Raw genomic sequence first — 26,948 nt, 5'->3', positions numbered from 1 at the left:
TTCACGGTCACCGCAATGGCTGAGGCCGCAGGAAGCGGAAGAGAGACCGGAAGTAGCTTCTAAGAAGAAGGAAAAAAAAAAAAAAAACACTCACAACTGCCCGACCCCGTAGGCTCCAAGGGGTCCCCTCCCCACAGACATAGGGGCAGCGCCGGGGACCCCTCGAACAAGGTGGCCGCACGGCTGTAGCAGGTAGTTATACAGTTGGCCATAATACTCGGTGCTGCCCTCCGGTGTATGAGCAGTGAGACTCTGCCCGGGTCAGTGTGTGGGGCACATCACGTCTGCTGGGGGCTATATATAAATGGTGTGTGCCGGGGGTATGGCTGCTGCTCCCTGCTGGGTGACATGCTTGTACAGGTTATATGTGATACATGGAAGCTACCTACAGCTGAGAGTAAAGGGTCCAGCTGCCAGCACCTGTGATGTAGATAGGCTAGGAATAAATACTGGTAAATTAAATTTAAAATTTTCTTTTATTACTCATATCCTATAAGGGCCATCAAGATGTCTGAGAATCAGGGGAACATCCCCCTCAATAACACCAATGGAAACCGGGTGCGAACTCCAAACTTGAACCAAAACCCCCTGATTAATGTGAGGGATCGCCTGTTTCATGCCCTGTTCTTTAAGATGGCAGTCACCTATGCGCGGCTCTTCCCACCGTCTTTCCGTAGGATTTTTGAGTTCTTCGTCCTACTTAAGGTAATTTTTATTCATATCAGCAACTTTGGATAATCACAGTATGCAGTAGCTCTGGCTGAGATCTCTAGTAAGGTTTTCTATTCATGTGTTATGTCAGAAAACTGCAAACACCCTGTAAATAAATCTGTTTCTTCTAAGACATAGGCACGGCTTATATTCACTGTTTATTGAGGGGGTGAATGACCCCCTGGTACTAATGCAGGTGAATGTAAACTAGATAACTTTCATAATTGAATTTGTGTTATTTTGAAACTGGTGCAGAGTTGTCAACCCTGAAACTCACATTGATACAGGTAATAGAACATGCCGCTCCTTTCCTGTGCCAGTGTGATTTCCAGGGTTGACAACACTGATGTAACCAACACTGGCAAACATATTTGTTTACATTGGTCAGCATAATTTAATATCGAGCAGTGTGTGCAGATGTAACCGCACCAAAAATAAATGCTGATACCCTTATCTGTTATCTATGAATACTGGTGCACATATAACATTATTGCTCATAGCAACTGATTATAGTTATTTTTCTAGATTATAGTTATTATTCTAGAGTAGTCTATAAAATAGTTAAAGTAGTCTATGAGTATAGTTATTTTTCTAGAGTAGTCTACAAAATTAAAGCGAACTTGTGATAAGTTGTTATAGACAATACCACTCGTTTATTGCACTAGTTTCCATAAGTACCATTGTCTCTGCGTAGTCTGTGGTGCTAAACAGTAGCTGGTTACTGATCTCTGCATTTTATATGGATTGCCTTAATGACCAGATTAAATTACATTTTTAAAATATATCCGTTTCATCCCAAATAATTTCTTAGTACACCATGGTGAATTTTCTTTTCGGGGCAGACGGTGGTTCCTTTTACTAGCATGAATTTAAATATATTTTATGGGCATTATGTAGGCACAATTGTGTAAATTGTTCTTTTAACACAATGCAGTCCCAGAAAGTGAACCCCAAATTTACTCTGCTTGTTTCGTTGAACATCAGGGTGCCAAATGTGTGTGTGTGTGTGTGTGTGTGTGTATATATATGACTGCCAGTGACAGCTGGTTCTAGTCCGTTGGAAAATCAATCACCAAGGGGTATATTTACCAATGTGCGCCTTTTACTGCAACAGGAATCAATGCTAAACAAGCTTGATATAGAACTGATACCTGTTGCTGTTTTAAAACTATTGGTCAAAACTGCTGATGATCGGCATCTATAACAAATTGCCCCTAGTAAATATACCTCCCTGTGGTTTAATATCTTTACAGCCAGAAGAGTACCCTTTTGAGACCAAGCAAATTGTCATGTTTTAGTTACACAGGACAATATTTCATGCTCCACTTTTTGTTTTAAAGCACTGTAAAGTTTTTAAAAAGAAAAAAAAAAAAAACCTTCATATATCCCACTAAATTTATTCTGCAACTTTCAATATTCATAGGCCAAATATTCATGCATTTACTGCTGTAGTGTAATGTGGGCCATAATAAAATATACATGTATGTAAATTTGTATTTGTGGATGGTTGGTGTTTTTCCCAATGGTGGTTTTTTTTTTTTTTTTTAAACTACTATTACTGGTTGCTAATGCTAAATGGGATAGTGCGAAGGTACTACTTTCTGGTGATTGTTGGAGTAAAATCCTGTAGAAGGTATTTTTGAGCTTTTGTGGCATATCTTGCTTGTCTTTGTTCTACACATGCTCTGGAACCAAGCAAGCGCATTACAGTGTGGTGGACTTGCATGCAGACAGAATGCATCTCCTCTTGCAACTGAAGGAATGGATCAGGATAGTTACAGGGCATTTTCTTGTTGATGGTGTTTTGACAGAATTGCAGACTATAAACAGTTGTGTATAAGCATAATTATGCCTGTGTTAAATAGAATCTTTTGTATCACTGATAATGATGGCTATGAAACCAGTATGCAAATAATGGCTGTACAGATGAAATTCGCTTTTAGTTTGGTGCACGCAATGCGAGAGCTATTATGGCCGACTTGCATACAACTCTACTGCAGCCCTTAAATGTTTTCTTTCTATATTGTCACATTCCATTCAGTAACACCGGTCTTGTTCTTCACCCCCTTTACAGGCTCTTTTGGTGCTCTTCATCCTTGCTTACATCCACATTGCATTTTCTCGGTCTCCCATCAACTGCCTGGAGCATGTGCGTGATAAGTGGCCTAGAGATGGGATCTTGCGGGTGGAAATCCAGCTGAACTCAAGCCGTGCACCTATTTTTCTACAATTCTATGACAGCGACACCTTCCCTGGTCTGGTGAAGGAGCCGCTAGGAGAGGAAGATGGAGAAGAGGAGGAGGAGGAAATGAGTGTGGATATGTACCAGAATAGCTCTATTAAGGTATGGGATCCCTGGTTGTGCTACACCCAGAACGTGAGGTTTTTGGTTAATTAGATGAGCAGAGGAGCCATCCTAATTCTGGGATATTGCAGTCCGTTTATGAAAGAATGACTCAAAAACAATGGTTTTAGGTACAAAGAATTAAAATAAAAAACGACTACTTATCTTCTATGTCTGAATCTCATGATAGATTCAATGTTTTGAGGCTGCTCTCCTCTCTCCTTAATCCTAACATTCTGGTTAGTTAGCTAAGCTGCTAATAACATAACAAATATGTATTACAGTGGTTTCAGAAACTTGTCAGAACTAAAAGTATGAGACTAGGCTGCTGACAAATATTTGTCATACACATATTGGATGGCACTGGAGTGTGCGAGTCTTTCACCACACACTATGGCATGTCACATGTTTTATTATGCTACATTACAAGAGCACATCTACTGTAACATATCTTTAGATGTAACTTCCTTTTATCTCATCACGCAACTGATCAGAGAATTTTCAAGTATTTAATTCACTGTTAGGTTACCTTATGGCTGGAAATCAATTCTTAAACTCCTCACTTTTCTGTGCTAAGAAGGGCTTGTCGTTCACACTTATGCATTGCAACATGAGGTAAAACACATGAAAAGTAACGCGCTTTAGATGTGTTTTTAATGCCTTTTCCATGTACTTTTCATTCATTATACTTGTATATATAGTATTGGCAGTGTGCATTATTGAATGTGATATTGGTTGCTCAGATTTCTGAAATGTTTATCACTACATCAATAATTTAGGATGCAATGGGATCAACACCATTGGTTTCTTATTCTTAATGTGTTTTTACACTCATTCATTGTGTGATGATGACATAAAGTGGATTGTTGAAACTAGCTTGGTTTTCCCAGCTTCAAAAATGCTTATACCTTGTCTTTAGTGCAGCTTGAGAAGTGCAGTTCTTCTAAATATCATATTTATACTTAAATTCTGTTTATGTCGGTCTACTCTAGTATAATGAGAGATGTTAGGACAATACACACAGGGATGAGATGAAGCCTATAGATTCCCTTGAGGATGTTTTCAATTGTAGCAGTTGCCTTTCCCATGAAACCAAGTCATACTTATCAGTACTTATCTGGGCTTCCATTCTGAGTAAAGGCTTATGTCCCCATGCTATTGGTGGAGTCTGGCATGGGCACACCACTAATGGATGTGCTAGGAATGTGGTCTGGGTTTATGCTGAAAACAATACCCGGGCTCGGGGTGCTAAAGGAAACCAGGGTAGGTCAAAAGTACAGTTTGGTGGGAAGTGACTGGTAGAAACGAGACAATGCTGGGTCAGGGCTGGTGACAGGCAGGCAGAAATGAGATAAACTGATTTAGGGTTGCCGTCAGTCAAACAAACCCAGGAATATGACCATGTCAACATGAGAGCAATAAACAATTATGAAATATGCAGGTTCAGTCACCATGTAAACGGTAATCTATAACCAGTACAGACGAAGTGGTAAGGACCAGTCAGCTTCACTCTGATAAGCTGGCCTGACATGTTATCAGTCCATGGAACATGGGTAGAGTATGGGCAGTCCAGGCAAGAATGCTGTTGTCTATCTCTAGGGCAACTGGCCCGGCATTCGGAAAAGCCATGATATAACGCCACCCAATTTAAAAAACAAAAATTGCTTTGGTTGTAATTATATGAGACAAATAAAACAAGTCAATTTGACTTACTTTTGCTTTCACGGTCCTCCACTGCTGTTTGTCCCACAATGCCTGTAAAGGGCTGTATAGTAGACACTTCTACCAGTGAAACTTGAATAAGAATTTCAGGATTTTATAAAAATTGCTAATTTTAGTAATATAGTCATTTATATCTGTTACTAATTCAATAAATGTTTTAATGTGATGCAGTTTAATTTTAATATCTATACTCAAATAATATAAGATTTTCTAATATACCTTAGGTTTAAAAAACTAAATTGTAGATGGTATTTCTGGTTGGGAGGTTTTATTTTACCAGAAAAAACTCCTGTTTTTTTTTAAAATATAAATGTCCTCTGATAGTATTGCACAATAGCCTTGACTGCTCCTTCATCTTACTATACTTTCTGGTTAATTGAAATTCAGTTGTTGAAGATCACATTGCTACAATTTAATTCTGTTCTTTACATTTCTCGCTTTACTTGCAGTTTGAGCTTGACATTGAACCTAAGGTATTTTTAAAGCCATCACTTGAAAGTATGACACGAGCCTCTGACAATCAGAGCCAGGCACTATCGTTCAGTGATGCTGCCACTAAAGGTGAGTGTGGATTTGTTTAGATTTTTTTTTGTGAAAGCAAATATAAACTTTATATAGTCATTTATGGCAGTTATTGGAAAACATGTACTGTACATTTTATTTTTTCTCTTGATTATTCTGAAGAACTTTTGTAACGCACACTCTGATTCAAAGGTTAAAACAGTGTAGCTACACATGGGCTAAGAGATCATGTTGCTGGGTTGGACTGAATATAGGGCCTGATTTAGAGCCGGACGCTCTGACCAGAGTGCTCGCTCTGAATCGGAGCCCTCCTCCCTAAAAATGGAGCGGCCTCCTGGCTGCTCGTATAGCTGTGGGTGACCACCCACAGCCATAGCGAGCTACCATGATGATGGTCACGATGGTCTTTGACCATCGCGACCATCGGGCTTGCGATGAGACCCTGCGGTAGGGTCTCGCTGCCGCAAGCCCAGGAGTGATTTTGGCTCTATCAGAGCCAAAATCACTCCCACTGACGACATTACTGATGTCAGTGGGGCCGGACTCAGACGGTAGGCGTTCCCATGGGAACGCCTCCGTCTGGCAGCCACGCCCCCGGCACGCCCACCAAAGGGGGCGTGCTGTCAGTCACCATCGACAGAACGCCCCCTTTGGTGCGAGACCCCGAGCGACGTATTCCTCATCGCTCGCCGGGTCTCGTGCATGCGCACGACGGAGCTCCCTCCGTCATGCGCATTCGGCAAACATCGACCCGCTTGCGAGCGTATAGAAATGCATTTCTCTTACATAATTTTGGGCAACACTGGACCATGGGCATATTACGTTTCCATTCTTCCCATCTTGCAGTGTTTTATTTATTTTTGTTATTTGTTTTATTTTTGGTAGTAGACATATATGTATATTTTTCTTTTAATTTACCCACACCTGTTCTTTTGAATTGACCGTTGCATTGGTCATTTGGAGCAGATGGACTTGCTAATCTGGCCAGAGCTTGCTAAATAGGTACAGGTACATCCTCTCACTGCATTACCATCGTTTTACTTCTAACAAAGGTAGTTTCCGGGGGCTCCTGCTCCCACTGCACAGAAGTGCCAGATTCTACCATTGGGAGCGTCAATGCTAGTGACTTATCTCTTACTTGGACGATCTCTTGATCAGGACAAAGTCCCTGACTGAACTTCAGATGAATTAACAGGAAACAGCACAGATATTGGAGTCTAGGGGGGTATATTTACTAAAGTGTGGGTTTTTAGAAGTGGAGATGTTGCATATAGCAACCAATCAGATTCTACCTATTATCTTCTAGAAGGTGCTAGATAATGTTAAGTAGAATCTGATTGGTTGCTATGGGCAACATCTCCACTTCTAAAAACCCTTTGGTAAATATGCCTCTAGGAGTCCATATCTGTTCCATAAACTTTGGTTGGGCTTTCTGGGTTTGTTGGTCCCCCTACATCAGAGTATTTTCTTCCAGGAGTCTAGGTATATTCTTTACAAAAATTTATAAATTTGTCTACTGGCTTGCAGACTGAATCAGTTTGGTTCTGCATAAAGGTCGTTGGGAAAATCATCTCAACATTCGAAGTTGGTCCAGATTGAACTCTTGGAATATGCTAATTGTTCCTGTCATCTGTGCTCAAAAACAGATCTCTGTCACAAAAAATTACTCCTCAACAGGAGGGATACCCCTTTGCCATATGTATCAGGACAGTTGACAACTGATACCAGTCTGTGGGGATGTGGGGCTGTCTTTTTTCATTCCTGGTTTCATGTTTTGTGATCTCCAGAAGAAGCAAATCTTAAAATAAAAGTGAAGGGCGATGTTGAAGACTGTAAATCCAAAACAATGGGCCTGATTCAGAGCCGCTCGCTAGCGGCAGTACGCTCGTTCCGAGCGATGTTCGCACATCTGCGCATGCGTACGGTTTTTAGTACGCATGCGCGAACCAGTCAGTGCGGCCGAAAATCGTTTGTACGCTATATAGCGAGTGCCTGCTATTTTGAGTGACAGAATGAGGCGTATGTGGGTGGTAACAGGGGAAGGTGCTTGAAAATGGGGAGTGGAGATCCGTTCGCAGGCGTGCTTAAAGGTCAAAACGGGCGTTTTATGGGTGTGCATAATTAATATAGCAGCGTCAATGACCACGTCACTTGGTTTTTTTTAACTCAGAACTGCTCGCAAAATAGCGGTTGAAAACACCAACCACAAGAATAGCGAGCAGTTCATACGCTGTACGATGTACTCGATTAATCTAATAAATAGCGGACATGACGTATGGTGCGTGCGGCCAGGTTGCGTTTTTATCAAACGAGCGTATGTTTTGCTCGCTCGTTCAGACTTAGAGGTGTGAACAGACTGCAATTTGCGAACGGATCATTTGCATAGCCACCCCTTGATTTTGAACGAACGAACGCAAATAGCAAACGGCTCTGAATGAGGGCCAATGTTAAATGGTTAAAGCCCATAGAAATTCAGTCATATAGCACCACATCCGTCATTAGGGAAGCACAATTAGCTCCCTTGCAAAGGAGGTGGCCTGGGGGATCATGCAATATCTGTAGCATGTCTGCCAGAGTTGGAAACTGGAAGCCTGATTTATATGATCAGGCTCATCCTACTTCCTGTAGAGTAGTCCTTCAATCCGGGCATCTTCCAAGAATCAGGAATCCTTTAGGGTTCAGTGTTCTCCCCAGAATTTTTTTCCAGCTGGGTGGCATCAAGAAGTAGCTGGGTGGGGGCCTTCGCAATAGTAAAATGTTTTAAATCCTGACCTTATAATGATTTAAACTTGAAATAACATTTTATATATTAATTCTCTTCTTCTTAGAGGCACAGATACTGTACTACTTGCAGGCTACACAGAATATGTTTTTTTATAAAGCTCTACAGATACTGGCCCACTTGCAGGCTCTCTTTAATTAGTTCAGGTGACTGTTCCCACCTGAACTTTTATCTTTGCCCTCCAGCCTGACAAAGCCCCTGCACTGTGATGGACAACTACCCCCCGCCCCAATGGCACAACCCCTGCTCGGCACTCTCCCCTGACCCAATGCCGTGTTTCCTGCCCGGCATCCTCCACCTGCCCCAACGCCACGTCCCCTGCCAGGCACCTCCCCCCGCCCCAAAGCGCCGTGTCCCGTCACCTGGAACCTGCACTAACGTCCTTATTGACGGCGGACATCAAGCTTCCAATTTTAAGAACATGACGTCGGAGCAGCTTGGCGTCGCATCCGGCGTCCGTGGCAACAAGGACACATTGAGGGTGACCGGGAATGCGGTGCATTGGGGCGGGGGGAAGTGGCGGGCGGTAGGCTGTTTCTGCCGGGTGTTGCGCCTGCAGAAAACAGCCTGGTGAGAACACTGGGGATTTCTGACAGACATCATAATGGTGCCATGAGATTTTATCTGATTTCTCTTTCGTTGGTGGCAATGCTGCTGCACTTTCCCAAAAATGGTAAAACAGAAGGGATCCTGGTGCTGTTGGTGGTACAGAGACATATATGCATAATGCTGCTTATCCCATTGTGGTAACTGTCTCTAAGGAATGGTTTGGTAATTCAGAGATTGTTTTACCATGAGAGAATGGGTTCTCCCAACAGGGTGGTTGGAACGAAGCTTAGAGACAGAAAATAATTATACAGTCTGGAAGACTTGTGTTTCTTAATTGGTATTAGAATAGAAAGTTACCAGCTACTTCTTCCCAATTGGCCCAGGATTTACAGCAATGCTTGGATAATGGATTGCAATGGAGTTTCCTAAAGGTTCAGATTTAGGGGCTGGTTCTGAGTTGGGAGGAAAGCAAAAAAGCAAGAAACTTTGCACCTTAGCAAAACCATGTTACCCTGCAGGTGGAATATATTTAAAATGTGCTGAGAGATTTAGATTTGGTAGGGATGTGTCCAAACCTCAGATCTAAATTTGGATTGTAACAACAAATCTATCAGTCATGTGCGGGTTACATGCAAAAGCAGTCAGTATGTACTCTACATGTAAAAAAAAAATAAATGTATTTATACCTCTTGCATTGCAACATAGTTTATTCCCGATGCATAGTTACATTCTTTTTTTTTTTTTTTTTTTTATTTGCTCCCAAAAGATAATCAGCCCCTAAGGCCGGTATCCAATTAGCTCAGAAAATTTTCGGACCTAGAAAACAGTTTTCTTTTATTTATTTTTTTGTGGTATCCAATTAAACCCCATTTTTTTTCTGTCCGAAAATTTTCTGTATTTCTCACGAAAACACATAGGATCTGCAAAAGGTCACGTACCTATGTATTTTCACTGCAGCGATCGGGAGAAAAACAGCTTCTAATAGGCAAAACAAAATCCATGATAAGTGCCGGCATCGGGGCAAATTAGATGGAATGGTATTCAAATACGGCTTAGCCGGTAGCCAGACTGCAGGAGATCCTGAGGCGACTAGGTATGTAATCTAACCCTACCCTGTGCTCCAACGGAACACATACGAATTACCAACGGACACTAGTCCGGCGGTTCAAATCCCGACAGCGGCAGGCCGACACGGCTGAAAATCCCAATCGTCCCCAGGTGAGTATCAACTAACCTAACCCTCCTTAGGGGTGCCTAACCCTAACCTTCCCCCACCACAGTGCCTAACCCTAATCCCCCCCCTCCCCCCTTCCCTGCCGCCTAAACCTAAGTCCCCCGGGGGGGGTGCCTAACCTTAAGTACCTCCTGGGGGTGCCTAACCCTCCCTCCCCCTAGCTTAACCCTAACCTTCCGGGGGGATGCCTAACCCCCGTGGCTGTCCGCAGCAGCGCCTGGCATCACTTCGATCGAGATGCCGGTCTCCCGGCGGTCGGTAAAATGACAGGCGTCATTTAACCCTCGCCGGGTAAAGCAGTCGGGAAGCCGGCTGTCGGGCTTACGTCCGCCAGCTTCCCGGTTGCATGTCGCTCCAACCTCCCCGGGCCCTAACCCACACTTATTGGTGCCTAAACCTAACCTTCCCAGAGGATGCCTAATCCCAAGTCCACCTCGGTGGTGCCTAACCCCCCCTCCCCGCATACTAACACTCCCGGGGGGCTGCCTAAGTCCCCCCCCCCCCCCCCCCCCCAGGGTTGCCTAATCCTAACCACCCCCATCCCTGGCTTACCTTCATACTTACCCGCTGTCTGGACGTTCGGGATTCTGGTTGTCGGGATGCCGACGCTGGTATTCTGATATCGGCGACGGCATTATGCCTGCACGGCGGGATTGCGGCGTCGGTATTTCGACTTCCCGGCAACCCGTCCGCCGGCATAATAACTGCATCTCAATTGGATAGCCCCGCCGCGATCAATTAGCAGCGCTACTTTAGCGCTGCTTTTTGGATACCCCCCTTAGTCTTCCAGAAGTGGCTAGTCCTCTTACCAGTTGGTGAATATGGAGTTAAAGCTATGTGGCGTATTATGAATCGTGGGAAGCAATGTGTGGCTTAGTATTTTATGTAATATTTAAATCTTTAAAACCCCCACAAGCTCCTTTAATGCTCCTCAGCCTTCACCACATGCCATCATACCACACCACATGCCATCCCTCTACAGACACACCACATGGCACTTCAGTGCCTCATCAGACATGCCACATGCCCCTTCAAACACCCCATGTGTTCCTTCAGACCCTCCATCTGCCTCTTTAGACACTCAGCCTGCTCCACCAGTGCCCCTTCAGACACCACACAGACAAAGCAGCTTTACAAACCTGTGTGTAGCAAGGTAGGGGGAGGAACTCCAGCAGAGAGGAACATATGGTAGCAGCTGTGTAATCAGGGTGCACTAGTGCTGATAGTGGGATTCTGTGTGGAGCATAGTAATGCAGAGGGCTGTATGCCTCACCCCCTGACCCACCACTGCTGTAGATCTGGCTCCGGCTCAGCGTGATCCCATACTTTGGGGAACTGCTCTCAGTCATGGCACTCCCAGGACACTAGATTTTATGAAGACTAATAATGTTTTTGTCCGGTATGATGTCCACAGAAGAATTTGGCTTGCCCCAAAATAAACAATAGATTTAGCTTCTGCTCTGTCTGGATCATCATACATTTGTTAAAAATGAAGTAGTCATTTAAAACAAGATCTTTTTTGCAACACAAACCAATTGTAGGGACCTCTTTGGGAAGGGCCACCATGTCAAGATATCCCCAGTAAAATGTTAGAAACTATTTGTTTTTTTACGTATCTATAGAAGAGGGAGAAGCACCGTAATATGCAAAGATAGGGCTGCACAGAGAAATCTATCTGTAATGGCATATTAACAGGAATTTTAATGAAGCCTTTCAAACTATACTAAACCTGACCGCAAAGCAGGATGGAGTGCAGCATGATGCCCATCACTGGGAAATTAGATTGGTTTTATTCAAATTGTGAAAGTCCTAATGGAGACTCTATATCCCATGGTCCAGTGTATAAATCCCATTCTTTTTTTTCTGGTACTTATGACAGCTGTGTTTTTTGTTTGCTCATATATAAGGGGTAATGTATCAAACGTTCGAGAGAGTGGAGAAGTGGCCCCTAGCAATCGGCAACCAATCCACTTCCAGATATCATTTACTAGCACAGTCTATAAAATGACAGAAGCTGATTGGTTGATATGGGCAATTTCTGCACTTTATCTCTCTAAGGTTTGATACATCTGCCCATAATGACATCTACAGTTTATAAAGTGCCATACTATCCATGTTAATTAAATGGTAATATAATCGTGTAAACTCTTACATTTATAAAACGAAAAAACAAAACTAGTTTGATGGAAACCGACCAGTACAGTTGTGTATTTATACATCTTTGCTGCAGTCACCCTAAAAAGTCCACTCTGCGCACCAGTAACCGTGAGACTAGCACTGGGTGAGTCTTTTTTTTTTTTTTTTTGCAGAAAATGCTTGTAAGTCACAATGCAATGTGACTAGGATGCACCAGCAGACTGCGCTGATTAATTTGATATGCGACACTTGTATATCTGTAGGCGACTGAGTCTATGAATCTGTATAGAAAGTGCTACAATGTAGCAGCCGCAGCTTTTTTCATTCCAAGTTCTGATGTGCTTCATGTACAGACTCAGGTGCACATAGGTATACAGGAGTCAAATTAGTCAGCACATAGGACTAGGATGCAACAGCATAATCTGATCGCTTTGCGTCTTCTACACGTTTTTGGAGTAAAAAGACGCCCGTCGCTAGCAGAATCTCATGGGACCTGGTGGCTCACTCACGACCGGCAAGACTCACTGCGTGGAGTATTAAGGCTAGATGTATGAGGGCACATCTGTATAATACATTGGCATTTTTTTCATATGTTTGTTCTGCACCTAATATGTGTTTCATAAGTTATTTTTATAAAGTGGAAAAAAGATATAGGAAAGAGGATTCGGGGAAGGAAAGCAGGAAATGCCACAGTGACAAACCCATCAAGTGGATCTCATGCCTGACCAGTGTTATGAAATGTAATCACAGCTCTAAGATTTGGGGGTATTTAGGGAGAGTGTTATGTAAAAGGAAAGTCATATATTTAATTGAGGAAGCAAACCAAATTCTGTTAATATGCGCGCTGTGCGTTGGAATAATGGGAAACTTCCAGCTTCTGGCTATAAGCAATTTGGCAGCATTGCAGATATGCATTATTCATTTGTCAATGGTTTTGCTCACCATGTGGAAGGCGCCATGAAGCAAAAGCTTCAGAGGGTCTCTAGTACATTAAAGGTAGTAACCTGCTCGAGAGGTGTCAAAATATTTCCCAAACCATTAAACTGTGCGCCATTCCCACCAAATATGAAAAAACATCCCCACAATTCCTCCAGCATTGGTCGAAATAAAATGGGTAAAGCAGTGAATCTTAGCAGGGGGCTATCTACCACCTTGTATAAACCTTAAAGTACGGGCCTTCAACCTTAAGACAGTGTGGGCCGCATTAAAAAAATTCAACGAAGTCCGAGGACCATTAAGCTGTACTGCGGTATTTAGACTGCCCCATCCACAAACAATTATGTACTTGTAATGATGTAACTCTTATACAACAGAACTACCTCGGTGCTAAGCTACAATTATACCCAAAGATACATATTCAGAAAGAGGGTGACAGCACTTGGTGACAGGGAGAGGGTGATAGCAGTGGGTGACAGAGAGGGTGACAGGGTGAGAATGACAGCAATGGGTAACAGGGAGAGGGTAACAGCTGGGTGGCAGGGAGAGGGTGAAAACAGTGGGTGAAGGGGAGAATGACAGCAATGGGTGTCAGGGAGAGGGTGACGACAGGGAAAGGTTGAAAGCAGTGGGTGACAGGGAGAGGGTGACAGTGGATGACTAATATACAGTATTTAAATGTTTTACCTGGGCACAGAACTTCAGTGCAGCATGTGGATGGAGGCTCCTCGTTGAATGTAACGCCGGGGACGGTCACAAGATCGAGACTTCAGATCCCCGGTGCCCAAGCACAGCCTTTCAGGGAGGGAAGGAAGCCAGGGAACATAAAGTGGAGAGGGGAAGAGGTGAGGAAGAGCGCAGCCCCTCCTCCCCCTCCAGCCCGGGCACTGTGTCCAGTAAGGCTGTGTCACACTGGGGGAGGATTTGAGGAGAGGGGAGGAGAAAAGAGAGCGGTTCCTCCTCCAGCCGTGCCTGGACTGTCAATCACCGACAGTGTTCAGGCCGCGGCTGCAACACGTGCAGTGGCATACAGTATAATAAGTTAGTGTGACTTATTGTAATGCCAGCTGCTGTGGAGGACCACGAGTGCCCAGATCGGTGGGCCACGGGAACAGCTCCGCAGGCCATGGGTTGAAGACCCCTGCCTTAAAGGTATGTTGCTGAATACCTACGCAGATAGAGGCCTTTGCAACGCTGATTTTAATGCAGGACCATCCCTCATTGTTTGTCACCCCCAGGTCTCTCTCCCACGCCTTCTCAAAAGACTTCTTTGGATGAGCTTCAGGGGTCAGAATGGAGTGCACATAGAATAAATGGGTGTAGTATAACTGGTCGATAATTAAAAGGTCGACATAGTCATTAGGTCAACTGCTAATGTGTCAACATAGTTAAATGGTCGACACGTTCAAACAGTCAACATTTTACATGACAACACAAAAATTTCACCATATTTTTTTTTATTTAAGATAACCCTAAGCATTAAAAGTCATCAAAAACCCATATCTTGACATTTTAGTTTCAATATGTTAAATGACTATCTTTTGAATGTGTCGTTCTTTTAACATTGTCGACCTAAATATGTCTACATATTAGTGGTCAACTTAATGACCAGATCAACATTTAGAATGTGTTGAATTTCTGGTATCGACCTTTTCATTGTCGACCTTGTTATTGTGGACCAGTCAACTGGATACCGAATCAAAACAGGACCGGATAGACTAATAGAACTCTTAAGCACGATTGTGAATAAAAAAAAAATTGCTTTTCTGCAAATAGTGATAATGACGGGAAGAGGGAATTTAAATTTTTCATTCATAGCTGAAAAACTAATTGGAACCTTTCCCGAAATTTGTATAAATCTTTTAAGATTTCATTAATAATGCCAAACTGGAGATCTCACGGAGGGATACGTAGAAAACAAAAAAAAACGTTAAACGTAAATTGGATTGAAGAAAGGTCGTATTCCGAAGCTAATCTGTAGATTATAGGCAACTAAGGGAGGTCGCTAATGCCCATGTTCAGAGTTCAAACATTTGTAATATCCACCAAATTGGGCAGCATAGTAATAATTCTACTGAAGTGGGAACCTATACCGCAGTTACCACAGTCCTAAACTGTTTGTTTGGGAATGTCATCTGAGACAATGACCAAGCATGTCAAAGTTGTCATGGGAATACAGACCAGGAGCATCTGGAACAAATGCAAAAGACCGGAAAGAACATTAATTTAATGGCACCAATCCTGCCTATACAAGAAACATACAATGATTTCCAGGTGAATAAGGAAAACATAATTTTAATAAATTGCACCGTTCCTTAAATTTTATATTTTTTTTTAATGCCGTTTCAGTGCACTGATTTTGATTGTAACTGTTTTTGTTGCTATCAGTGTGGCCACAGGAGGAGTACATAGTGGAGTATTCGCTTGAATATGGATTTCTCCGGCTGTCTCAAAGCACGCGGCAGAGACTCAACATTCCCGTTATGGTGGTGACCCTTGGTGAGTGATGGAGCTGTGTGTGACTGCTTGAGACGGTGTTTTTGCAAAGTAGAGTTTGCTAGTTACAGTTGAGAGGTGAAAGCATGCTTTTTATTCTGCGAGACAGTTGTGCACTCTTCATTTTAATTTAAGAGATTATATAACATTTTAATGTATGAAATAGCTTAACCCCTTAGCTGCTGAGGTTTTTCTCACCGTTGTGTTGAGGCCACTTTTTGATGTTTGTTTGTCACATTCCAACGCTATCACTGATTTTTTATTTTTTTATTTAGTTTTTTGCAGTACCCACACACCTTTTTTTTCTTTCAAAAGAGTTTGTATTTTCAGAAAATACTCTAACACAACAAATAAACTTTTACCAAAAAGGACAGAATTTTGTTAGATATAATGACCACATATACTATACTGATTACAAGACATTAGACACTAGGAGGACAACCCTTTTTCAAATGTGGGCGCCCATGTGGTTGCAGGTGCAAACATGGGCGTTATAAGGCATGTAGTGCATGGGAACATTGTCTGGTGATCGCAAGTGACACTTCCTGATCCTGCCCCGCAGTTGCCTGCAGTCCCCACTGGGGAAGAGAGAATGTTTGTTTTTTCCCCCAAAGTACACCCGTCACTGTGAATGACGAATGGGACTCCGTCCTCCATGGCCTTAAGAAACATGTGTAGGACAAGACACACTCGTCCTCTGCAGCGAATGGGTTAAATACATTATTTTGCTACAACAGAATACACTGACTTAATAATTTAGGGAACACTAACTAAGCAGCATCAGTAAATATGGTGAAACCATTGTCTCTTTACATGTTTCTCCGTATTTTAGAGCTTTCACTATTCTCACACTTCATCATAATTCAGTTACACTGCACAGTTTAAGCTGTTAAATATATGGTGGCATTTTAGCCTAGAGAGATAGTGATGGAAAGATAGTGATGGAAAGAAAAATGAGGGGTCTGTTGCAGGTGTGCTGCTGTGACCTGAAAATATTTTACATCTATTGCATTATAAATACTCCTTTTAATAAATCAAATGTTTTATGTGATAATCTTCTCACTACTGTAACTTGTGTTATATGGGGATGGGTACGGGATGCACTCCTGTAACTTATGTGTTATATGGGGATGGGTACGGGATGCACTCCTGTAACTTATGTGTTATATGGGGATGGGTACGGGATGCACTCCTGTAACTTATGTGTTATATGGGGATGGGTACGGGATGCACTCCTGTAACTTATGTGTTATATGGGGATGGGTACGGGATGCACTCCTGTAACTTATGTGTTATATGGGGATGGGTACGGGATGCACTCCTGTAACTTATGTGTTATATGGGGATGGGTACGGGATGCACTCCTGTAACTTATGTGTTATATGGGGATGGGTACGGGATGCACTCCTGTAACTTATGTGTTATATGGGGATGGGTACGGGATGCACTCCTGTAACTTATGTGTTATATGGGGATGGGTACGGGATGCACTCCTGTAACTTATGTGTTATATGGGGATGGGTACGGGATGCACTCCTGTAACTTATGTGTTATATGGGGATGGGTACGGGATGCACTCCTGTAACTTATGTGTTATATGGGGATGGGTACGGGATGCACTCCTGTAACTTATGTTTTATATGGGGATGGGTACGGGATGGCATCGGTTAAAATCCTGACGCCGGCATCCTGACAGTGTTAGGATACCAACACCTGTCTGCAGGTGTCCTAAGCCTTACCCTAAACCTCCCTCCCCAGGGCCTGAACCTAACCCCCCCAAGCGCCTAAACCTAACTTCCCCCTCCCTGCACCCTAAAACGAACCCTCTCTTCCCCGTCCTCCTTCCCCCCCCCTCCAATGCCTAATATTAACCCTCTCCCTAGTGCCTAACCCTCCCACCGACCCCACTACTTACCTTCGGGATGCCGGCGCCAGCATCCCCTGTGCCGGGATACTGAGCGTATCACTTTATATGTGACCATATTATAGGACAAAGCTGTTGGCACAGTGCTTTCATACAGATTAGATAATGTTCTGCTGTAAGGGGTGCATTAACCCTTTATACATAGATTAATATCACAGACCATAATACAGAATAAGAATAGACACTTAACTATTGCTTTACAAACCTGAATACCTAATAAACATCTGTGCAAAATGACTGCACCCACTTCTATAATTATATTTATATTCTTATTCATGTTTTATTGTTATTAAATATATCTATTTATCATTTTGTGTTCTTTTTCAAATAAGTGCTCCACATATCTGGTAAAATGAAACGGATTAGATTTCTGGTATATTTGAACAAATATGTAATGTAACTGGGCAGCAATATGTGCAAGTAGCAAGTGTATAAAATGTAATGCTCATAATTGGTTTCTTCTCATTGGTTTCAGACCCAACCCGGGACTTGTGCTTCGGAGACAGGTTTAGTCGTTTTCTACTGGACGAGTTTCTGGGATATGATGATATTCTCATGTCAAGTGTAAAGGCCCTGGCTGAAAACGAGGAGAACAAGGGTTTGTAGTACTAAGGTGTGAGCCACTTCTATTCTCACATGTTGTTGTCTGCACTGTATAAATGTTTCTCTGTATCTTGTTCTCAGGGTTCCTGAGGAACGTGGTATCAGGGGAGCATTACAGATTTGTCAGTATGTGGATGGCTCGCACCTCATACCTTGCAGCTTTTGTTATCATGGTTATATTTGTAAGTTATTTTACTATTATACTTAAACATTTGTTAAACATTTCCAAAATCCTATTTGTTAGATCATATCCGCATATTCTTTTTTTTTTTTTATAAATAAAATGTAATACGGAGTATGAGACTGATAAACTTCACTTGATGGTCAGCACACCTTTAGGGTACTGACATTTAGGGGGCAATTCAATTAGCTGCAAGGGGGTTGAGTTACCATTGTAAGGGCATGGAAATGCCGCCAACAACATCGCAACTTCCCCCCCGTCTCGGCCCGATCCGAACCCCAGACAAGTGGATTTTTGTACGTAGCCCACCACCAAAAATCTGCAAGTGCGGAAGGACTGTATGTGCGGCATATAGCCGAATTTACCTGCGCAGTGAGGGGTCTCTCACCTAATTGAATTGACCCACAGATTACAATTGCCCTTACTACTCAATGTCTATTCTGAAATATGATATTCTTATGTGTCAGCTCATTTGTTTTCCATTGTGTGATTTATGTTGTTGTCCTTGTTCTACTTCCTGCAGACTCTATCAGTCTCCATGCTCCTGCGGTATTCTCACCATCAAATATTTGTCTTTATTGGTAAGTGACCTACTTGTACCTGAAAAGGCATCATTATTTTCATTTGTTTTTGGTGCGATCTTATTCCAGGACATTCCCTTCTACTATGTTTTGCTTTTCTTCCCTTAACATTTATTAACACCCTCTCTTCCCATTTATCCCATTCTCCCCCCTCCGTCTCGACACAGTGGACTTGCTTCAGATGTTAGAGATGAATATGAGTATTGCATTCCCAGCTGCCCCTCTGCTCACTGTGATACTGGCGCTTGTAGGTAAGAAGGCTGCAACGCTTCTGATGTACGTCCTCCATTTACCTGTGTATCTGTAGTCATTCACTCTTTCTCCCTGAGCAGGAATGGAAGCCATCATGTCTGAGTTCTTCAATGACACTACCACCGCCTTCTACATCATCCTCATAGTGTGGCTTGCCGATCAGTATGATGCCATTTGCTGCCACACTAACACCAGCAAGAGGCACTGGCTCAGGTCAGCTGGCAACTCAACCTCTTTCTTGGGGTGCTGCTTCTCTTTATATTCATTATCTAAGCACACAGTTTACATTCATTCTTATTCATTATGTTATTAGTGGGAACATTCCTGTGCAAGGCAGTAATGGGACAACAAAACCTGCCAGGGTCACAAAGGACTAAACAAATGTGTACACTGAATTACAAATAGTTTGTATTATGATGGTTTTTGCATTTGTTTATTGATAAAGCAACTTTAATACATATTTCGTGTTGCTTTTTTAATTCAACGTTTAATTTTTTCCTGGCTGCCTACTTCCGCACTAAACCCTGGATTGCCCTGTTAAATTCTTGTGTCACAGTAGAATGTTTAGGCGAAACCAGATTCATTATAGGGTTGGGGATGAATATTTACATTAGATAAGCACTCATCTATTTTAATGTTTTAATGTCACCTGATTACTCTCCCCAGGTTCTTCTACTTGTATCATTTTGCATTTTATGCCTACCACTATCGCTTCAATGGACAATACAGTAGCCTGGCCTTGGTCACATCCTGGCTCTTCATTCAGGTAACACAGAAAGCTCCCATCTCCCTACTACAGCCACTGGCTTTACATAAAGCAGGTTATGTGCTGACTGCATGTTACATGAGATGTCACAGAAATACAATTCTAGTTAGTGTTGACTTTTATAAGAAAAATGTGTTCTATATGGCAGTAGAATTTTTTATTTTTTTTCATTTTTTGAAAATAAAATCACATCCACTTATGGTGGTGTTTGACACTAGATTAATGTGACGTACACTGTTGCTAGAGTGATAAGGTTAAAGCAAGTACTCTAGGTGACACTCCTAACAGGTAGGATTATTTTTGCAACAAATGTATATTACATGTGCAGAGTGTTCTGAACCAGGGATAGGCAACGTGTGGCACTCCAGCTGCTGTACATGTACACATCCCAGCATGCTCTACCAGGTATGTGTACATCCCAGCATGTACACATACCAGCAGGAAATGCTGGTATGTGTAAGTCTACAGCCCCCGCCCCCCCCATATTGTCCGGATCGTCCCGGTTTTTATCCCTTCCCCAAGGAGGCTGTAATCTTTCCCTCCCCGGTGACAGCTGTCACAGACAGCCTCCCGAATGACTGCCTCCCGGGGAAGGACCCACTCCTCTGGTTGCCGGAGATAGTTTCCGGTGCTTGGTAATGACTTCATCGCCAAGTGTCGGAACTGCACCCGGGTGCATTGTGAACAGCGTCGACCCGGGATATTCCCGAGTCGGTGCCGCAGTGGAAATGGGGTAAATCCCAGGTCTGATACGGCTTGGAACAGTGTTCCAAATCCCGCGTCAGACACAGGATTTTTGATGGAAAAGGGATATAAGATATAGGGGGCCATATTTTATGTTGTCTCTCAGGGGTGAAATATGATCTGTGAATCAACTTAATAAACATTTCCGAGTGACTGATACAATGGGACATTTTAAAACAAGTACGGAAAATAACATCCCAGTCGCCCTCATCAAGTGTCCTGGAAAGGTCCTCCTCCCCATTTTTTTTGACACGCTAATTTACTTGACTTACCATCTGTTATTTGGGACTGGTACAACCACGTGATGCCCCCTTTATGGTTAGAAGACTGAAAGTGCCTTAAAACTTATTTGGGCAGAGTCAAATGTTTTGCTGAGGGAGGGAGGAGACTTTAAATCCAGTGATGCAACTGTAAATATTTGTGAAAGTCCTGCTTTGGAACATTAAATTTACACTGAAGAACAGAGAATGGTACAACCCCATTATCAGACAGAATATCCCTTGGGGAACTTATCCCACTCCTCAACCAAGAATGCAATTGTAAATTAGCAATTAAATTGGCTATGCAAGTATTTTACTACTACTTTTAACTTTTCACTGCCAGTGATATAATCTCCTATACCACATTTCGGATTACCTTAAGTGTAGAGTATATGTCAGCTGTCATCTGCTCCAGGGCTGGACTTTGGCTACAGCTTAAGGTGCCCACACACTCTCAGATATTTTGCACGATTAAATGCTGACCTTTTGACTGTTGACCATTTATTCTAAATGCATATCTATAGAATGATGTCAACCTTTTTACTGTCGAAATACAAAATGTGTCTACCTTCTGGATGTCGACCTTTTTATTTTCGACAAATCAACCAGTATTCCACACACTTGAATTTTAGAAACATCTAGGGAACACCATTTTATATATACACGGTCAGCCATAACATTAAAACCGCTTGCCTAATATTGTGTAGGTCCACTTGTGCCACCAAAACAGTTCTGACCCATCGAGGCATGGACTCCACAAGACATTTGAAGGTGTCCTGTGGTATCTGGCACCAAGACCTTTACAGCAGATCCTTTAAGTTCTGTAAGTTGTGAGGTGGGGTCTCCATGCTTCGACTTATTTTTCCAACACACACCATTGGATTGAGATCTAGGGAATTTGGAGGCCAAGTCAACAACTTGAACTCTGTCATGTTCTTCAAACCATTCCTGAACAATTTTTGTATTGTGGTAGGATGCATTATCCTGCTGAATGAGGCCACTGCCATCAGGGAATAATGTTGCCATGTAGGTGGTACATGTCAAGGTAACATCCACATGAATGCCATGTCCCAAGGTTTCCCAGCAAAACATTGCCCAGAGCATCACACTGCCTTTGCCTGCTTGCCTTCTTCCTATAATGCGTCCTGGTGCCATCACTTCCCTAGGTAAACAAACGTGCACACATCCAGCCGTCCATATGATGTAAAAGAAAACGTGATTCGTGAGACCAGGACACGTTCTTCCATGGTCCAGTTCCGACGCTCATGTTCCCTTAGTAGCCAATTTAGGCAGTGGACAGGGGTCAGCATGGGCACTTTGACCGGTCTGCGGCTATGCAGTCCCATACGTAGCAACCTGCGATGCACTGTGTGTTCTGACACCTTTCTATCATAGCCAATACCATCTAATTGGATTGGACCAGACAGGCTAGCCTTCGCTCCCAATGCACATAAATAAGTTTTGGGCGCCCATGTCTCTTCAGGACGAGCGCTCTCTTCTTGCGAGCGCCTCTGAATGAGGGCCTAAGTGTTCACTTGCTGCCTAATGTATCCCACCCCTTCATAAGTGTCATTGTAACAAGATAATCAGTGTTGTTCACTTCACCTGTCAGTGGTTTTAAGGTTATGGCAAAAGGGTGTATATTTCTATCAAATAATATATATACTTTTATGCAAACCTAATTAAAAAATAAACTAGTCTCCATTAACACCGCTGGACTAATATAAGTACCCAAACAGTCTCTCCATATTGTATTGCATGAATTGACCTACATCTCTCTGCATTTGTATCATAATAGTATTATGTATGTAGGGGAATGTGATCTAACTGTCCATGTGATATCGGGTCCCCCATATTATAAAAGTTAACCTAACCACCTTGGGGAGATTTTGTTTCTGGTTTTTGAGCAAACCTAATTTGGAGCTCACAAGATATTCCCTATAGCTCCTACATTAATAATTAGAAATATTTTGATATGGTATGAACAGTAACTATAAATTAAAAAGTTAATCGCAGACACTTAAGCAACGATCTTATTTTAAACCAATTAATTTCCTTACCTTTCCACCAAATATAACTTGGGTTATAAGAAGTAAAAATATAACAAAGGTAAAATACAACAAAAAAAAAAAATATATACTACAGTGGTGAATAAATTGTGATGACGACGACAATCAATAGGGAGGAGGAGATATCTAACTCCAGTAACTAATACTGGTTTAAATAACAGAACTTATTATTAATATTATTATTATTCTTTGTGCAGGACAATCTCCATCTCTTCTAAAAGGAATTACAGATAACTTTTTGTAAAATGTAAATCATCTTTTTCTTCCAAGGATCAGAGATTTTTTTTGAATAGAAATGATGTTAGTGATTGGAGGAGAAAGTGAGCTTTGGCCACAATTACACACAAACATGTCGGACTTACTTTTATGCTTTTATCTCCCCTTAGCACTCTATGATCTATTTCTTCCATCACTATGAACTTCCTGCCATCCTCCAGCAGATCCGAATCCAGGAAATGCTTCTACAGAACCAGCAGGCGGGTCAGAATCAGACTAGTCTTCAGGACAACTTGAACAACAACACAGCAACTGAGCCATCCATTGTAACTCCACCATCTGCCCCTGGACTTGCTCTCCAGCCAACAACCACCAGCTTGGGGGCTGCCGGTGTGCCTTTAACGGACGCCAACTCGGGCATGGGCAGAGCTCCAACACAACCTGTAGAAAATGGTATGCCAGATGTGTTTCCCCCACCTGAAGAACCAGCTCAAGAAGGTGCTGGGAGTCCGCCTCCAGGACCTGGTACAGCAGCAGTGACGCAGACTGGAGATCCTCCTCTTATTCTGCCTGCTGCTACACCTGATAACAGCCCCAAAAAAGTGACTGAGGGCCAAGTGGAAGATGTGTCACTCTCCACAGACTGTAACCCCCTAAGATTTCTAGTTACCAGCCATGATATAGAGCAAAGCAATCTCTCAACATCAGTCTCAACAGAGCTGCTGGCAGAAGCTAATGCTCCTCAGCCAAGTGCATTTACAGAGCAACTGATTGGTGACTAGTGAGTTTCCATTCCAAATATTCTGCTCGTTGCTCTTCACATCTGGGAGAAGTGCACTTGTCCTATCCAGGAGTTGTACAGACAATTTTTCCTTCCACTGTTGGTGCAAGGGGCCTGCAGCACACTCATACAAGTGCATGCGTGTGTACACGCACACAGACTGACTGATCTGCTTACGTTTTTATGTTTTTCTCATCCATGTAAATTAAATTCCACAAAACGACTCGGAATCTAAATTAAAATGAATAACAGGACAGAAATCTTTCCTAAACTTTTTATTTTTTGAACAAGGAATTTTGGGGCGTGTAAGATAAGTACATGTATTTTATGTACAGATTTATGGATATGCGCTCTCATGTCTCTACCAGTTAATGCTAAATTCATGTTATGATAGACCTGACGGCCAATATTTCACCCATTGGAACTCCTATTGCAATGGTTTCAGATGGAGACCCTAAATAAATAATCTGACGAGTGAAACATCAAAATATTTGGAATTGGAGGCCAATATTTTTATACTTGCAGCATACATGTTTAGTTCTTACAGTGCTATCCCAGCTTATGGAACGTAAGTGCGTAAACTAGAACAGATGTAAGTCTGGTTACAACTGGAGGTCCCATACAGTCTGCTTGAATATTGATTGTGCAGAAGATATGTATAATGTATGTATGTATATGTACTGTTCTATCTGTGACTGCAGAAGGAGGCTGTGGAAACTGTTTGCTCTTATATTGCACATTGAATGTGTGCAAATGGAGTATGCAGTTACAACATTTATGTTTGTGTATGATTACATATGCAGACCGTTATTGAAGTTTGAAAAATGAGCTCTATGATACAAGCGATGGGCCTACTTTATGCTACAATTATATCCGACAAAACGGTAATAAACAATCAGATTAGCAGTTTGTGTAAATTCTGCACACACAGATGTGGATCCTGACACTTGGTTACATTTATTTTACTTTCTATACCATTCATGCTGAAAATAAAGTGGTTGAGTGGCGAACACTAACATAACACTACAGAATCCACCTCTTACCTTTCTTGCCAACTGTCATCCTAACCACTATAGGCACAGTGTGCAGAGGCAGTAAGAGATTACCCTCCACGTTTTAAGAGCTTCTGAGACTATCGATTTCTTTGAAACCGGATGCAGAACAAGTTCTGATAGTAAATATATAGAATTGGTACCGTTCTTTGATCTGTACCTACTTAAGTGGATGCATAGTGCAACCTGCGGTGTCTTTCCCCAGTAGGAATGACACCGCACCATTTCTGCATAGTAGGCTGAGGTTTCTCATTTGCACTTTCCAGTCTTACTATCTCCTGCTATGCTGCTATGATTTCTTGGCCTGGTGCAATATTGTTTTTAAGCCAAAAACATAAATACCTAACTTACATTCTGTCTTTATAGACAGACATCTGTTGGTCCTCATTCTGCTACAGGCAATGGCAGCGATTGCTCTTGTCTTTCTCCTAGGCCAGTCATTTAACATAAGCTATAGGAGCAGCAGTACATTGCGGCCAGGGATGTATAAATATTGTGTGTGTTCATTTCTTTCTCTCTTTGTTTTTTTTTTTCCTAGTGTCCCTTTTAAAAGGAAAATTTAAATTGGAATTTAAATTCATTGTCCAACATTGCAAAATCTATGTAAACAATTCACTGCTCTAGTTGAAGAAGTGCTTGTTTTTATAGAGAGATTCTGTCCATTACAGTCAGTGTGGAGGCAGCCATTTTCTGTCCTGAACCAATACTCACTCAAATGGGAAATTAGTGCCAGAACCATTGGCTCATAGGTCTCCTCAACTATATCATTGGTTCCTTGCGATTAGATAAGATGCATTCTCTGAAATATCGTTTGAGCACAATACGGAATATATGCCTTCACTTAGTGTGCGTGACAGGTGCTCTTTAATTAGAGTGTACTAGGAACATGCGTAGGTTACACTACATTTGTGCTACTTACAGCTTTCAAAATAATTCTTTTAATTGTACACTGAGTTAAAATGAAAAGTGCAAAGGTATATACATTTGTAACCGGATTTTGTATTACATACTATTTGAAAACCTAACTTGTCAATATATGGACTGATTCTTTGAGAAATTATTTTGTATTCTGTTTTTTTTTTGTTTTTTTTTAAACTTGTGTCTGTGGGCCTAGGCAAAATATGGTTCTTCATCTGTTAATTATGTCTCCCATTTGGTTTGCTATGTGGTGTTGATTAACAGCAAGAAACCGGATATTGCCTAACCTATTTGGCACAAAGCTTCAATGTTTGTAGAGAAGCTGCTGGGAAAGACTTGTCTTGGAAATAAGCAAGTTGAACTAACCATCACTTGTAGATAAGCTATATGGATGCTACAACTCACCTATGCACAGCCTGATATGGGCTTATTATTTTAGTTAGAATAAATTAAGTAAATATTGGGGTGAGTCAAATGTGTGCCCAACACCCTGTATTCTATTTAATTGTACCTACATGAAATTGATAAATTGTGTTTGTATATACAATAATAAATATTATATCTAAAGCACATAGTGTGCAAAATTGTCAGGAAAATAATGTTCAATGCACAATACCTAATTCTGAAGGCACTTAGGTCTGTTAGATTGCACAATGGAGCCACACGGTGACCTTGCCACACCTTACGTTGTGAAGTACTTCTTGTACTGGGCCTTATTAACAAGCCACGGTGTTCAAAATTACAAAAGAAAAGTAGGGCCAGGCAGTGGCAGTAGGCTGTAGAAAATAATGATGTGCAGCATGTAATGTTCCTAGTAAACATTGCATCAAGTACGTAGTCTGGCAGGAGCTTGCCCTATTGGGAAACGTGCTTAGCTGTACTGTCTTTGCAGAGTTCATTTCAAATGTAACTTGTGGGGGTTGTTTTTGTGCTATATAGCAGATTGTCTAAGCCAATATTTTTAATAAATGCTCTGAGCAAACTGAGGAATTAAAAAGAAACCTTTCTACTGTGTTCATTAGAAAGACAAACCGGGAAACCTTTTATTTATTTATGAAAAATGACTTGTAATAAGGGTGACAATTGCTAGCCTGCTGTTGTCAAACTGCACTCCCACCCACTTAACCTTAGCTGTAGCTGACTAGTAAAGTCCCTGGAGCTGCTGAAGC

The 26,948-nt window shown here is 42.0% G+C and overlaps 1 protein-coding gene across 1 annotated transcript; it reads left to right on the top strand.

The window, feature by feature from the left end:
• TMEM259 (transmembrane protein 259) lies at positions 1 to 26,349 on the top strand. Its single transcript, XM_088460350.1, has 12 exons — positions 1 to 192; positions 498 to 705; positions 2,786 to 3,055; positions 5,227 to 5,338; positions 15,325 to 15,435; positions 17,832 to 17,954; positions 18,041 to 18,141; positions 18,664 to 18,721; positions 18,889 to 18,972; positions 19,054 to 19,186; positions 19,640 to 19,739; positions 23,199 to 26,349. The coding sequence occupies exons 2-12, from the start codon at positions 508 to 510 to the stop codon at positions 23,808 to 23,810; spliced, it is 1,902 nt and encodes a 633-aa protein (XP_088316476.1). The 5' UTR covers positions 1 to 192; positions 498 to 507; the 3' UTR covers positions 23,811 to 26,349.
• The last annotated feature ends 599 nt before the right edge of the window (positions 26,350 to 26,948 follow it).

The sequence above is a fragment of the Taudactylus pleione genome, unplaced genomic scaffold (assembly GCF_031769625.1).
Source record: "Taudactylus pleione unplaced genomic scaffold, aTauple2 ptg000044l, whole genome shotgun sequence".
NCBI lineage: Eukaryota > Metazoa > Chordata > Amphibia > Anura > Myobatrachidae > Taudactylus > Taudactylus pleione.
Note: the sequence above shows the minus strand (reverse complement) of the source record. Positions and strands in the feature narration are given on the sequence as shown.